The sequence below is a fragment of the Vidua macroura genome, chromosome 26 (assembly GCF_024509145.1).
Source record: "Vidua macroura isolate BioBank_ID:100142 chromosome 26, ASM2450914v1, whole genome shotgun sequence".
Classification (NCBI taxonomy): Eukaryota; Metazoa; Chordata; class Aves; order Passeriformes; family Viduidae; genus Vidua; species Vidua macroura.
The window spans coordinates 2,985,402-3,000,803 of NC_071596.1; the positions used below are offsets into that span (position 1 = coordinate 2,985,402).

The following is a 15,402-nucleotide window of genomic DNA, read 5'->3' on the forward strand; positions in this document are numbered from 1 at the left end:
ATTTTGAAGTGACAGCAGAAACCCTCCTAAAATAGTTTATTAAGCAGGAAATTTCACAAGAAACCAAGGAAAAAAGGCTCCCCCACCCCAAAAAAAACCTCTCAAAATGCCATTGTGTGCTGTCTCAGCATCCCCTGGTGTGCCCAGGGCTGGGACAGTGCCAGGATGAGAGCTGGGACTCAGGGATTGGAGGATGCTGAGGGCACCATCAGCTCTGCAGGGCTGTGTGGCACTGGAGGGTGATGCTGTGGCTGCCTGGGGACCTTGGTGGGGTTTTGGGGCAAGGGCAGGGATGGGAGGGTGGAGATGCTAATTTTGGGAGGGTGGAGATGCTGCTTCAGGGGTTCTAAAATGATGGTGAATTGCTGTCCTTGTGCTCTTCATCCTTCTTTTTTTTTTTTTTTTTCTGGTTATAAAGCCAAGCTGGCCACCCCACTTTCCCAGTGAAATTTAGCTTTGAAAAAAAAAGCTTTTTTGCAGTATTTAAACGTGATAAGGCAGAGGGGGAGAAAGCATTATTTCAAAAATATGCCCCTACTCTTCCCAATCGTGTGTGATGCTCACTGTGACACAATAATTTTCCAACACCACTTTTCAGTTAAATATAGAAGTGCATTTTCTGTTCCTTCCCTCTCCTCTCCGTGTAACAATTGTGCAAGTTGCTTGTTCCTTCACATAATTCTGCATTAAAATTAGCTCCAGGGACTAAAAGGAGCCCTGTGTGTAGGACGGGAGCTGCCTCCCTTCCCAGCGCTTCCCTCTGGATATTCCACCGGGAGTTTGCCCTTGGTTTAGAGGGGTTGGGGGTGTGTGGCTGTGCTGTGCTGTCCCCTCTGATGTCCCTGTGCTGTCCCCAGCAGTGAGCATGCAGAGTCCAGAGGGTGGATCAGACTCAGCAGCTTCTGTGGCTCTTCACACGTCGGCCCCAGCCCAGGCCCCAGTGGTGCAGCCAGTGCCAGCCTCGCAGCAGGTAACGTATGCACAGCTGGGGATGCTGTTTCCATGGAGAAGAGCCCTGCTTTCCCTGGCAGATGGATTTTAATCCCAGCTTTTGATAGTGGGGAAAGGGTTTTTAATCAGCTCGTGGAGGTAGTGGGGACAACCTGTTGATAAAGGTGTTGGTGAAGGGCCTGTGGGTTTGATCGCTCCCAATGCCACGTGCAAGCTTTCAAAGTGTTTAATTTAGGTCCCCAAGGGAGTCACTTTGTGCCAGCTGGGTGTTTGCTTGGGGTGAATTCCCTGTTGTCATGTTTGGGGTGTCAGTAAGAGCAGGGGAAGATGGAACAGTGCTGTGAGGTGCCTGAGAGGTGAGGGCAGAGCTGCACCCACAGCTCAGGGAGGGGATTCCCCCCCCTGCTCTGCCCTCCTGGCCTCCCCCTGCACTGCTGGGGCCACGTTTGGGTCCTCAGCACAAGAAGGGCATGGACAGGTTTGGGCAGGTCCAGAGGAGCCACGGAGATGCTGCCAGGGCTGGAGCCCCTCTGCTCTGGAGCCAGGCTGGGAGAGCTGGGGGTGCTCCCCTGGCGAGGAGAAGGCTCCAGGGAGAGCTCAGAGCCCCTGGCAGGGCCTGAAGGGGCTCCAGGAGAGCTGGAGAGGGACTGGGGACAAGGCCTGGAGGGACAGGACCCAGGGAATGGCTCCCACTGCCAGAGGGCAGGGCTGGATGGGATCTTGGGCAGGAATTGTTCCCTGGCAGGGTGGGCAGGCCCTGGCCCAGGGTGCCCAGAGCAGCTGTGGCTGCCCCTGGATCCCTGGCAGTGCCCAAGGCCAGGCTGGACAGGGCTTGGAGCAGCCTGGGACAGTGGAAGGTGTCCCTGCCATGGCAGGGGTAGCACTGGATGGGCTTTAAGGTCTCTCCAACCCAAACCATTCCATGGTCTCTTTCTTGGGTAGGCAGATCCCAACATTTTAATTTGCAGAGGGGGGATTTGTGATTAATGCCCACGAATATGCTGCCTTTGGGAGGCCCAGCAGGAGACAAGTGATGGCTTCAAGTGATGACCAGGAACCTCCCAATGCAAAATGGGAAGGGTTAAGTGAAACTGGTTCCTTTTTGTTCCTTTTTATGCCTTTTGGGGAACTTGCAAAAGAAATTTCTGTCGCAGGAAGCTGGAGGGATAAAAGGATGGGTGGGTGTAACTTAGCTTCATCCTTCTCCAGCTCCCAAGTGAGCAGCAGCACAGCCATTGGATGCTGATGAAAAGGAACAAATAAAGATTGGCAATTGTAAGGAATATTTGACTCTGCAGGAGCCATGGACATTCCCGTGGGGTGATCCAGAGTGCTGCTGTCACCTCCCAGCCCTCCCATCCATGGAGAGCCTTCCCTGCTGGTGTGGCAGGGATGGGGACAGCAGTGCCAGGTGACCTTGGGATCACAGTGTGGATTTGGCTGTGAACAAAGGTTAGAAAACCTCTGGATTATGAAATCACCCACCCAGCCTTTGCCTGTGCTGGAGCACCGAGTGGAACTCCATGGATTAAGGAAAATCCAGGGGATAGTGGAAGACTGCTGAAGAGGAGGAGCATCCAGAGCCTTCCTTCCCAGCAGCAGGACAAAGAAAGCACTGGAATGAACTGCTGCCAGCAGGAATGGTGTGAGGCTGCAGCCCTCGGGCTTGTTGAGCACTTGTGGTTTGAGCAGGACGGCCTCACCTTCCAGGTTGGGGATGATTCCTTATCTTGGCTGGAAGATAAGAGCACCAGACAGGCAGTGAGGAGCTGAGCTGGGCCAGGGGTGTGGCATTTGGCAAAAGCAATGCCAGAAAATGGGAAAACAGTAGGAGAAAGGAAAGAGTCTTTGATGTAGGTGGCACTGCCAAGGTCTGATTTCAAAAAGGGCTTGTGATGTCCCCATCCTGCACTGGTGGCAGCCCCTTCTGGAGGGAAAACGGGGCAGGTGATGGCTGAAATAAGTGTGGGTGTCCTCAGTGCAGGGTCTCCAGGGAATGCAGCCTGGGGGCTGCAGATGGGGCAGCTGCCTGGAGATCTGGGCAATTGGCACAAACCTATAATTCTGCTAGAACTGGATTTCTGGTTGTTACATAGATATGTTGGGAGGGCTAAAAACCATAAATATCCACGTGTAAGGTAGCCAGTAATTATCAAGGTTGCTTCTGGGATTGTTTTCCGGCTCTTTGTTCTGTTGGCTCAATATGCTGGGTGTTTTTAAGAGCTGTGTCTCCTTGGAGAAGGTTTAAGAGGCCATGGAGATGCTTGGCTCTGCTCCCACTGAATCCTTTCTCTCCATCCACCACATCCCCACGTTTGTTTTGCTGGATCTGAAGGTGCTGAGCACTCTGAGATGTGCTGACAACCTCAGACTGAAAGTGGAGTGTAAGGCAGGGATGATGGAAGTGACAGAGCCACCACCACGAAGTGTCCCTGTGCCCTTGGTGGCCCTGCAGGGAGAAGCAGAACCACCTGAGCTCTGGGGCTGGCAGAAGCTGGGTGGGATTCCTTGTTGACTGTGGTTGGGTTTAGCAGCTCTAAGAGAAGGAACTTTGCAGCCAAATGTGGATGTGTGAGGAGTGATTCATGTTCAGCTGTGGCTGAGCTTATCAATGAACTGCTACTTCCTTTCATGGAGGTTTAAAGATGATTCCTGTCAGAAATTTGCCCAAATTCAGGGGGCTGAGTTCAGGCTGGTGCACCCCATGGGAGGGTGGGACCACAGGGACACTAATTACAGCTGCTGTCAGAGGCAAATTGGCCATGACATTTTGGAAGAGAACACCTGGCTCACCTGTGTTATGCACTGAAATTGTCTTTTCCTGTATTTTCTTCTTGCAGAGGGTTTTGGTCCAAGCCACAGGCTCCGCTCCCAAAGGGGCGCAGATGCAGCAAATCTCTGTTCCCAGAGTGCAGCAGGTTCCACAGCAGGTAATGAGCACTGGGGACAGACACCCCTGCACCAACAGGGCCCCAGGCCACTTCTGAAACCCTGCCAGATCTAGAAAAATCTTAATGAAAGACTTGTGGGCAGTCACAGAGCTGGGATCACTTTCTCCAGCTCTCTCCTCCTTTCTTAGACTGATGACAAAAGAAACTCTCAAGATATTTGAAGTTTAGGAAGAAGCTTTGCTGTAGCAGTTGGCTTTCATGTATTTGAAGATTTGATGGATGCTTTCAACTTAAATTTAAAAGCATTTATTAAATCAAAGTTAAATTAAAAGCAATCTCCTTTGGTAAAAATGTTTTCTAGAGCCAAAATGTTTGGGGTTTTTTTTAATGAAACAAATTTACTGCCTGCACGTGGCTCCATAGAAAGGTTTGGTGCCAGAGAGCCGTGCAAGTGTTTTTATTTATTTGAACTTTGCCTTTTCTAGGGCTTGTTTCCTAAGAAACCAGGGATATGTGGTGCTGCTCCATGTGGACAGCGAGCCTGACCCTCTTAATTTTTTTCCTTTAGTGATTTTTTATTTGGTTGCTCCATTTCACAGGGAAAAAAAATTGATAGAGGGCAACTCCTTCCCTCCCAGAGCCACAAAAAAGGGGGCTGGGGTGCAGTTGGACACTTTCAGGCTCCCCTCTGAAGGAAAGGCTGCAGCATGAGCTCACCCCTATTAGTCAGCCCCAAAACACGTGTCCAGAGGAAACCCAGCTCCATTGTTTCCACTTCTCATGGAGCAACCACTTATTTATCTATTTTAACTTGACCTTTGAAAATAAAAACCTCCTTTGGCTTTCCTAAGCATGGAGGGCAGGGGAGGGAGGGCAGGGAGGGTGTTTTATTTTTTTTTTTTAATTTTTTTTTTTTTAAAGAAAGCCTGTGTGTCAAGGCAAGGTTGGACTTGTGCAGTTTAAGCAGCAGTTCCTGAGCAATCCCTGACTTCTTGCTGCCTGTTGCAGGTGCAGTCTGTGCAGCACGTTTATCCAGCCCAGGTGCAGTATGTGGAAGGAGGAGAAGCTGTTTATACCAATGGAACCATGTAAGAACCTCTCTGAGCTGTTCCCATCCCTCCTCCCAGCCCTTCCCTCTCCCAGGCTCCTTCCACCCCAGCCCCACCAAGGAAGGAGGAAGAGGAGGAGCTGTTTCAGGTGTTGTGTTGGGTGTGGGGGTGGTTTCCAGCCCTGGGGGTGTTGTCCTCATGGGGGGACAGTTCTCCAGGGAGTCCTGCTCTGGTGCTCCCCTTTGTGTGGTGACAGGGGCAGCTGTAGGAGTGCAACTTCTAGAGGAAAAAGGGGGTGTTGGAAGATTTTATAGAGTCAAGGAATCCCAGAATGGCTTGGGTTGGAGAAGACCTTAAAGCCCATCTCCTTCCAACTCCCCAACACCTTCCACCATCCCAGGCTGCTCCAAGCCTCGTCCAGCCTGGCCTTGGGCACTTCCAGGGATGGGGCAGCCACAGCTGTGCCAGGGCCTCTCCATTCTTAGAATTTCCTCTTCCTCCTGCCTGCCGTGCCCCATTTTGTGCCTCCTTTTGGCCTTCCTCACCCCAGTTCCTCACAAGGAGCTGCCCTCACTGTGGGCTTGTGCTGCGGGGCCGATTGATCCCATTCCAACAGAGCAAACCCCACTGTGAGAAACAACTGCTCACTTTTAACATTTCAAAGCTTTATTAAACCTTAACAAAAATTACAACAAAGAAAAATTTAAAAAAGGAATTTAATATTTTTTAAAAATATTTTAAAATAATCTTTTAAAATAACTTTTTGAATAAGGAAAAGGTTTTCAGCTCTGGGAGTCCCTGTGACTGCCAGCCACGTGGCTCTTCTACAAAATATCTATCTCTTAATTGTGAGAGCTAACTATTACATTAATTACCTTTAACAACCCCCCCTTTTCCTTTTCTATAAGTCATTTGGCTCGAACAATTAACTCTTATTTTTGATTTGGATAATTTACCCTTACTTTTCAAAAAAAGAAATGAAAATAATTTTTACCAGCATCTGTTGATGTGGGCAAGGACAGTGGGAACAGGAGAAATTCTATTTGGAAATTGACAAAATGGGGTTACAGAGGCCAGCTGAGTGTTGCTCTTTAGTCTCTGTTGGATTAAGAGACAGCTGAGGAATGATGGGGGTGTGGTATGGCTTTCCTGTTCCCACCTTACCATACTATGGGGTTGCCACCCACAGCAGGGCTATAATTTCAGAGTGGAAACAGAAAAAAATTTATTTGGAAATGGACAAAATGGGGTTACAAAGCCAGTTTGATCTTGCTCTTTGGTCTCTGTTGGATTAAGGAACAGCTGAGGAATGATGGGGGTGTGGTATGGCTTTCCTCTTCCCACCTTACCGTGCCTACGGGGCTGCCACCTGCAGCAGGGCTATAATCTCACAGTGGGAACAGGAAAAATTCTATTTGGAAATGGACAAAATGGGGTTACAGAGGCCAATTGAGTGTTGCTCTTTGGTCTCTGTTGGATTAAGGAACAACTGAGGAATGATGGGGGTGTGGTATGGCTTTCCTCTTCCCACCTTACCGTGCCTACGGGGCTGCGAACGAGAAGAATTATCTTCTCTGTGGCGAACACAAGGGCTAACCTATAACACCGGGGGTTTTCTGACACTTGCCCAGCTTTCTGAAGCTGTCCAAGATTGGATTCCCTCTGCCAGCTCCTCTCTTTTGTCCCCTGCACAGACGAGCTGCCTACTCGTACAGCAGCGAGGCGCAGATTTACGCCCCCGCCGGCGCCGCGCCCTATTTCGAAGCGCAGGGAGGAGGTGGAGCTCAGGTGACTACAGCGACATCCTCTCCTACAGCCATTCCCTCTCACAACATGGTGGGCATCACCATGGACATTGGGGGAAGTCAGATCCTCTCCGGCTCGGGAGCCTATCTCATTCATGGGGGGCTGGAGAACTCTAGACATTCTCTGTCACACACCTCACGCTCCTCTCCAGCAACGGTATGTAGCCCTGCAGGCACCACGGCTCGGGGGCCAGGAATGATTCCAAAGGGAACTGAAAAGCCTTCAGAAACTTAATCTGACCTGTCATTATCACTGTTTATGTCTGTAACCTGGAGAGAATAGACACTGGTGTGCTACACTTATTTTTCAGTTTGGATTGTCCCTCTCGCTCAGCAGATCACTGAAATTATGCAGCATTAGAGAAGAGAAAGCATTAATCATTCAAATATAGTAAAGCATTAGATTTGGTTTGGTTCTTTTTCCTTACCAAGCAAAATATTTTTGGCTTTTAAAGATTTGTCTCTGTTTGCATTTTCTAATGTAAATTTGTCTCGATTTATGTTTTCTGATAAGTCAAACATCTCACACATGCTTACCCAAAATATTGAAATGTATCTTCAATTATGAAGAGACCTGAGAAATTCTTCCTTAACCCATTGGGTAATTAGCACATAAGTTACATCAAGCTGATCATGCTGAGTGCACAGTGACCAAAAATCTTTGTGTATATATCTCCTACACCATTGTGTATTCTGTCCTTGCCATATGTTTAGAAAATGTCTTTTAGGGGTAATACTGATCAAACAGAAATGGTTTAAAGTTCTGATTTCTTTCAATCATGTCCCTCCAGCTGCCAGCTGAGGTGGCAGGTGCTGGGAGCACAGCTGTGTGGGACTGAGGGCTTGCAGCTCTTCACCCAAAACAGCCTTTTTGCAGTAAAAGAAGCACCAGGGCTTTGATTTGGGAATCTCCCAGCCCTTAGCAGCTGCCAGGAGTGCTTGGAGCTCATTTCCTGGGACACTGCTCACCTCCCTCCGCAGACTTCTGTGTGTTTATGCATTCATATATAAATATAAATACTAATGTAGGTGTAATTCAGGGGATGCAGCCAGAATTTAAAATGTGAGCAGCATCACTAGGGAGAAAAACAGGAGCTGTTGCTACTGAGCACTCATGTAAATCTGGCCTGTTAAGTTGTACTTTCTTTTCCTTCTGAGTTTTAGAATATAGACTTTGTGTTTTTTGAATCTTTGTGCCTTGAAAGGTTGCTTTGATCCTGTAGTAGCTGTGCTCTGCCTTGGGTAGGCATAGGGGAAAAGTTCTTGGTTTGGGTGGAAGAGAAAATGGCAGATGCTGAGGTTCTTTCCTTGGGTGAGAATTGTTTGTGTTTATTTTAACTGTTCATAGTGAAAAATTAGCACTGGACCATTTGGATTTTGCTCAAAGTTATTATTTGGAAGCATCACCTGTGTGGGACTGCATCTTACAAAACTGCACAACTTTACTCTTGGATTTTTAGGGGATTTTGTTGTTGTTGTTTGGGGTTTTTGTAATTTCCATGGTGATGAGCACAATATAAAAACCCAAGTGGAAGATATGTCAGTAGAAATATCCCATGAATGGATTTAGTGGGTGGTTATTACATGAGATAAGGCTGTTCAGCAAAAAAAAAAAAAAAATTTAGAAAGCAACCTTTATAAAATACATCTGAGATAAATTCACTCTGTTGCATGCAGGAATGAGCTTTCTGAAGGTATTTTAACATAAAGTATCTGAGGAAAGGCTGGAAAAGGTGGGAAAGAGCCTGGCAGGCAGTGCAGGGCTGTGCCTGTGTGTGGCTGTCAGTCCTTCCTGCACAGACCAGGGTCAGAGGGGGAGGAGCAGAGCCTTGAGTGCTTGGAATTAATCCTGGAGTCGTTTGGTTTGGGACCTTAGAGCTCATCCAGTGCCACCCCTGCCATGGCAGGGACATTTCCCACTGTCCCAGGCTGCTCCCAGCCCTGTCCAGCCTGGCCTTGGGCACTGCCAGGGATCCAGGGGCAGCCACAGCTGCTCTGGGCACCCACCAGAAAGGATGGGTGGCTTAAGGACAGCAGGGACTGAATCAAATCCATGGGCAGGAACATTATTTTCTGTTTCAATGTCCAGCCTAAACAGAGCCTGGGAAAGGCTGGTGTTAAAGAGGCCAGAGGGGCTCTGGCAAAACGTGGGAGCTCTGTGGGAGGAAAGGAAAGCAGAGCAGTGCAGATGGAGCCAGGGAAGCCAAAGGGTCTGCAGTGGCCTTGGGGATGGACATCAGAGTGGTCAGTGGTGGGGAAGGAGAGGGATTGGAGGTGTTGAGGGCAAGGAGGGCACCTCCAGAGGAGAATGGAAACAAGGGAGTACTTCAGGACTAGCAGTGCTCCAAGAGCTGCTTTAGGAGGCTGAAAGATGTTTGATAAAGTTTGTGTGTGCACTAAAGAAAAAACTTCAGATACTTCAAGAAACACCTTAGGAAACCTTCCCTCTCTGCTAGAACAGATGGGCTGAAACAGCACAGGGAACATTCAATATCTGTGCCAACACAGCACTATTAATCTCCACCTAAATTATCTGGACCAAGAGAGGAAATCCTTGAGACCTCCCATAAGTGGGTCCTCAGAGCTCTTCACCTTCCTGCAGAGCTGCTTAAGAGCTTTTGGTCTTTCCCCTGTAAAGAGTTTTTATTGCAGATGCAAGGTGTCCTTTTGGATGGGACACCTGCCAACAGCAAAAGGCCAGGCAGGGTTTCTGTGCTTGCCTCAGAGCTGCTGCTCAAACAGCCCCTGAGCAGAGGAAGGAAATTGGGTCTCCCTCCACCTCTGACTCATTTCCTGAAGGCTGTGTCAGCACTCAGCCTGGCTCCTCGTGGTCCATCACGGTGTGAGGCAGTGAAACCCCACGAATCTGAGCCTGAATTGGGTGAGGACACCTCGAGAAGTGGTTCCACTTCGGGGTGGGAACCAAGGCACTGTGCTGGAGGTGGTGCCACCTCCACATGTGGTTGCTGGATGTCACTTCAGAAGCTGGGTCTGATGAATTCTGCTCTGCCACCCTGCTGTGACAGAGCCTGGGTTTGTGAAGGGCTGGGCTTATCCCAGCCCTAATCTCCACTGTGGGGTGAGTCAGTGCAGGCTGTGAATGTGGGCAGCAGGCCATGGCAGATCATCTGCAGATGCTTTGTGGGTGTGCCCACAAGGGGTTAAATGAGGACAGAGGGCAGAGCTCTGGCTGCAGGGTCTGTGTGCTGCTGCCTTCTCCTGCCAGGGCTCTGATAACGGGTTTGAGACACCTCAAACGGGGTTTGGGAACATCTGCTGGACACAAACAGGTTCTGCTCCTGCCAGGCTCTAATGTGGGGTTTGGGGAGTTTTGAGGGATTTTTTTTTTTCCTTGCAAAAAGTTTGTAGAGGAGCTCTGGAGCTTTGGGACCAGCAGCCGTCTGCTAAAGGAGCTTCCCAGATTCTGCCCCAGAGGCAGAATGGAGATGACAAGAAGGGTTCAGGAGAGGGTTGAGGCACAAGGCAGCAGCCCCAGCTGGGCTGAAGTGCAGCAGGAGGCAGACAGGGGCTGAGGGGGCTCCTCAGGAGCCAAAGGCCTCACCTTGGCTCCTCTGAGATCAATAGAAACCAGCACAGGTAGCATCAAATGTTCCATCCTGGCTTCTGGGGGAGAACTCACCCAGCTGAAACCTGGCTCCTGCCTCCTTCCCTCTGCAGCTCTCAGCAGCAGAGAGCCCTCATCCATTCCAGTTCGTGCACTCTCCTTGCACCCCAGCTTTATTTAATTTTTTAGGGTTTTTAACAAAATATGAAGAGGTGACCAAGTCATTATTGCCAGCTCTCCTTGGAAAGCCTGGGTGCAACTCTGCAGCCAATCTCTGACCATTCCAATTCATGCTCTCTCCTTGCACCCCAGCTTTATTTAATTCTTTAGGTTTATTATTTAATTTTTTAGGTTTTTTGACAAAATATGAAGAGGTGACAGTAACCAAGTCATTACTGCCAGCTCTCCTTGGAAAGCCTGGGTCCAGCTCTGCAGCCAGTCTCTGCAGTGGCTCTGCCTGGTGATGGTTTGCTCTCAGCAGGAAGGGAAAAAGAGGAGGAAAATGGCTTTTTTTTTTTTTTTTTTAATAAATAGGCAGTGCTTTTAGTGAAAGATGAACCCCCCCTGGCCTTGCTTTGTCACCCCTGTGGGGATTCCTGCTGTGTGTCCATTTGCATGTCCCAGTAACGCCTCTGCAGCTCCATCCACATCTGTTTGCCTCTTTTTCACAAGCTTGTTGATAAAAAGCATTAATCATTCAAATATTAATAAAGAAACAATAATCCTGGCTGTTGCTAACTATCTGATTTCCTTTCTTTTTCCTTTTTTTTTTTCTCTCTCCTGTGCACGTTTTTTTCTTTAGCTTGAAATGGCGATTGAAAACCTACAAAAAAATGAAGGGATTACATCACACAAAAGCAGTTTGCTCAACAGCCATGTAAGTTACAATCAGAATTTACAACCTTTTCCCCTGCTTTGGTAGGAGAATTATTTCTTTGGTGTATTCAACAGCATGAGGCACTCAAAAGCAGCCTGTGATTGAGCTGTGCTGCCCAAAAGAGCCCATTCCCAAGGAAAAATAATCTGCAAAAAGTGCCATATGATAATGTTTGCTGCTGAGATGCTCAGGAGTCTGTTATTTATTTATTTATTTATTTATAAAAATATAAATATGTGTTTATTTATTTCGTCTGCCTTGCAATGGAAGTTGCCGGCAAGCAGATAAACACATTTGAGGAAGTTCTTTTCCTTTCACTGGAACTGAAACACGGCTGGAAAATTATCTGTAAATCCACAGCCATGACTCAGTGTGAATTGTGACGGATTCCCCTGAGCCAGCACACACCAAAAGCCTGTGAATGCCTTTTTTTCCCTCTCTCTGTGCCTCAGGAAGCCCATTCCTGTCACAATGCTGTGTAAATCCATGTGCTGGGCCTCTCTCTCACTGTGCCAACGATTTCCCTGCTTTGTGTGATATTCCCACTGTTCTGCTGGGCCTTTGCATCCTGGTTTGTGGCTCCCGTGCTGGAACACTGAGGGATGAGCACATGCTTGGGTGAGATTTGGGTTGATCCAGGTCATGTTGGAGTCCCTGGGCCTGCCTTGGTTTCCCTGTGCTTGGATGGAGCTCAAGCATGTCCTGCACCCATAAATCCCATGCACAAAGTGGTGTTTCTCTACTCTAACAGGTTTTCTCTGGCTTTAGGGGCTGGTTTGTTGTCATTCTTAGGGCAAAAAAAAAAAAAATCTTTGGCTTCTTCATCATAGATAAATATCCTGAGACAACAGAAGGAACTTTAGACCAGTCTGATTCTTGATTTTGATTTCAAACTCCAGGCCAGGGCTCCTGGGGGAGCTCAATCTTTATTTCAGCTGGTGGAGAGTGAAGGTTTCTGGTTGTAGCTGGGGAAACACAAAGCTGCAGGATCAGGCAGTTCCTGCTCTGAGCATCCCTCCCACCCCAGGCTGGGCCAGGCTCACACTCCTGAAGTGCTGCACAAGGATTGTGTTGCTCTGCAGGATTTCTCTTGTTCATCGAGGACAAAGTTTGAAAAAAAAAATTCAGGAAAAGGGCAGAGGAAAGAAAGCAAAAAGTAGAAAAGAGATTTCACTGACCACAAGCTGTGCAGGATGGAGTGGGGGCCTCAGCCAGCCCCTGATCACACCTTCCCCAGCCTGGTCCTGCAGGGTAGAAGTGCAGAACTCGATGTCCCTGCTTTAGGTCCTTGATGTCCCTGGTTCTAGGTCGTGGTTCCTCGTCTGGCCTAAGGTTTACAAACTCTGGAGCAAACAAACTCCTTCCTGAGCATGAGTGACACAGCCACCCTCAGCTGCTCCCTCTGAAGGTGCAGCTCCAGGCACAAGGTGCAGGTCCTGGGCTGAGGAACCCTACAGGGTCCTTGCTGTCCCCAGTGTCCCTGCTCAGGGAGGTGTCTGGGACATGTGGGAATAAAAAGAGGGATGAGCAGTGCCTGAAGGGGACACAGCACACTGGGAAACCAGACCAGGCAGTTCCAGAGCTGGAGCAGCTGCAGTGCCATTGCCCAGGGAGGCTCTGCAGCCTCTGCATGGGGAGGTTCTTTTGGGACTCTGGGCTGGAGTGAGGGACCTGAGCCCATGGAAGTGCACCTTGTGTGAGCAGGAAGCTGGACCAGGATGGTTTGGGTTGGAAAAGACCTTAAAGCTCATTCTCATTTAATTCCAACCTCCTGCCATGGGCAGGGACACCTTCCACCAGAGCAGGGTGCTCAGAGCTCTGTCCTACCCACCTTGGATACTCCAGGGATGCTCAGAGCTCTGTCCTACCCACCTTGGATACTCCAGGGATGCTCAGAGCTCTGTCCTACCCACCTTGGATACTCCAGGGATGCTCAGAGCTCTGTCCTACCCACCTTGGATGCTCAGATCTCTGTCCAGCCCAGCCTTGGATGCTCCAGGGATGCTCAGAGCTCTGTCCAAGCCAGCCTTGGATACTCCAGGGATGCTCAGAGCTCTGTCCAAGCCAGCCTTGGATGCTCCAGGGATGGAGCAGCCACCACCTGGAGACTGCAGGTGGCCCGAGCTGCCTCCCAGTGCAGGTGTGGGACATCCCAGTGACCACCAGTGCTGAACCCAGCTCATGCTGGGTACAAAAGGGAGAATTCTGCTCTCCAGGATGTTCCAGATCTCACCTCTTCATGGCAAAGAGCAAAACCACAACAGCAGGGAGAGCTTTACCCATCCCAAATTCCCCATGGCTGGCACACAGGCTTGGCAGGCTTGTGCTGGAGGAGCAGGTGACTGCAATTTGTCAAGGCTGAAAGCAAATTCCAGCTTGACAGAAGCAAGAGGAAATGGGGAGATGATGCTAATTGCACTTAGTTGTGGCTTAATTGCTCTGAGTCTTAAGGTTGCAGAGTTCTTCATTGTCTTCTGTCCCTTGTTTTAAATTTGGCTTTTTGGAAATGTGCAAATTCTTGGGATGATGAGGTTTATTTTGTTACCATCAGCAGGTGGTTCATGCCAGGAATCTTCGGGGTTTAAAAAAAAAAAAATTAAAAAATGAGAGGACAATTAAAGGTATCTCATTCCAGAGGGATTTTTTCACATAATTTAACTAAAATCAATATGAAATGGAGCTTGATAACTGAATTTGGCTTCCAGACCTCCCTGAGAGGTTATTTAAGTGCACTTGAGATGTGCAGAGGGGAAGGTGAAGCTCCTGCTGAGCCCCAGTGACACGGATGGTTCTGATGAAACCATGTCACTGTGTGACTGCAGCTGGCAGTGGCATTATTGCTGGGATTATTTCTTTGGGATTGGGATCATTTCTTTGCCAATTATGAGCTTGCAGATGATGCAAAGAAATCAGAGAAAAATAACTGCAATTTTTGTACACAAGAGCCTGAAGTTGGAGGAGTTGAGGCCCTGTGGCTGTGGGATATCCACAGCACAACTAGCAACAGGGAGAAAATGTAATTTTTCCTCATTGTCTGCAAAATGAAATAGCAAAAAACACCAAATAACCCCACTGGAATTCTTTCCTGTGAGTGAATGGCTCTGTCCTAACTCTGAGCTCGACTGAGTGGAAATTTAGGAACCTGCTGCTCATGATCCCAGCTAAAAACACCTGAAATATGACCCACAAATGGTTTATTTTTTATATTTCATAGAAGTGGCCACAAGAAAACCTCTCCAAACCTGCACCTTCAAAAAAAAAAAATTATTTTCTCAGCCAGCCCCAAGAGTGGCTTTTTCCACCCTTGGATCAAACCAGGATAAGGTTTTTTTTTGCCAGTGTTTTTTAAAAAGGAAACCAAACAGTCAGATAGAAATAAAGTTAAGGTAGAAATGAAAATTAAATGTTCCCCTGTAGTGCCAATAACAACCACAGCAGCATATGGCTGTGGAGTGATTTTATTGAACCTGATCGTTCAATAAATAAACTGGGGAATAGCTCATTGTCACAACTGAACAAAATTCAGAAAGCAAACAGAAGAAGAGATTCAAATGGAAAGAGTTTTTAATTTTCTCATTTTAAGTGCCCAATGTGTTATTAGTTGTGAAGGAAGAACAAAAACCACGTTTGGAAAATTATTTATATTCTGACAGATCTCTGTTTCAAGCTCTTTTATGTTCTTCATAATAAATTTCTAATTCAATAGTGGGAGTTCATATTGTGAAACTCTGCAATGTTTGAGGGAATATAAAAAGACATTTGCAGGAAAAGGAAGCTGGGAGATGAAGGGAATCTTCTAGAAATATCAGAGATTAGAATAAAAATGCCCAGGATCAAATTTAAATGAGAGGGTTTATCTGTATCTGGATTTTCCACAGTAATACACAACTTTTATATATTTTTTAAGGCTTAAGATTTAGGAGATAAATAGCTGATGCACATTCAGTATCTTCCATAGGATAAATAAAATACCTGCTTTAAAAATGTGAAAGTATCTGAGGCAATAATCTCTTAAACATAGGGGAGGGGCTAAAATTAACATAAATGTGGACAACTTAAAAAGTGAATTCCTGCTGGTGTTTTATGGCAAAACCACTGGGGTCCACTTTTGTTAGAGGGAGCTGAATGGCTGGAGGAGGCTCAGGGCCACAGAAAGACTTTTTGGGGCTTCCAGGGGTGTCTGTGCTGCAGGTGGGAGCAGGAAGGGTCGTTATGGATCATTAACAAAGCATCTCTTGGAACTGTGGGGTTTGGAGAAGAGATC

General features: G+C 47.8%; 1 protein-coding gene across 5 annotated transcripts in view; it reads left to right on the top strand.

Annotated features, from left to right (window-relative positions):
• Nucleotides 1–15,402, top strand: part of RFX2 (regulatory factor X2) — a 68,577-nt gene that overhangs the window by 38,834 nt on the left and 14,341 nt on the right. Inside the window, exons 2-6 of one of the 5 annotated variants that reach the window (XM_053999180.1) lie at nt 858–970; nt 3,792–3,881; nt 4,851–4,930; nt 6,586–6,853; nt 11,064–11,138. In XM_053999180.1, coding sequence (XP_053855155.1) covers nt 866–970; nt 3,792–3,881; nt 4,851–4,930; nt 6,586–6,853; nt 11,064–11,138 — 618 coding nt within the window. In that variant the 5' untranslated portion in view covers nt 858–865. Of the gene's footprint in view, nt 1–857; nt 971–2,516; nt 2,662–3,791; nt 3,882–4,850; nt 4,931–6,585; nt 6,854–11,063; nt 11,139–15,402 lie in introns of those variants that run through there. The other 4 variants (XM_053999179.1, XM_053999176.1, XM_053999181.1 and 1 more) reach the window with 4 other exon arrangements.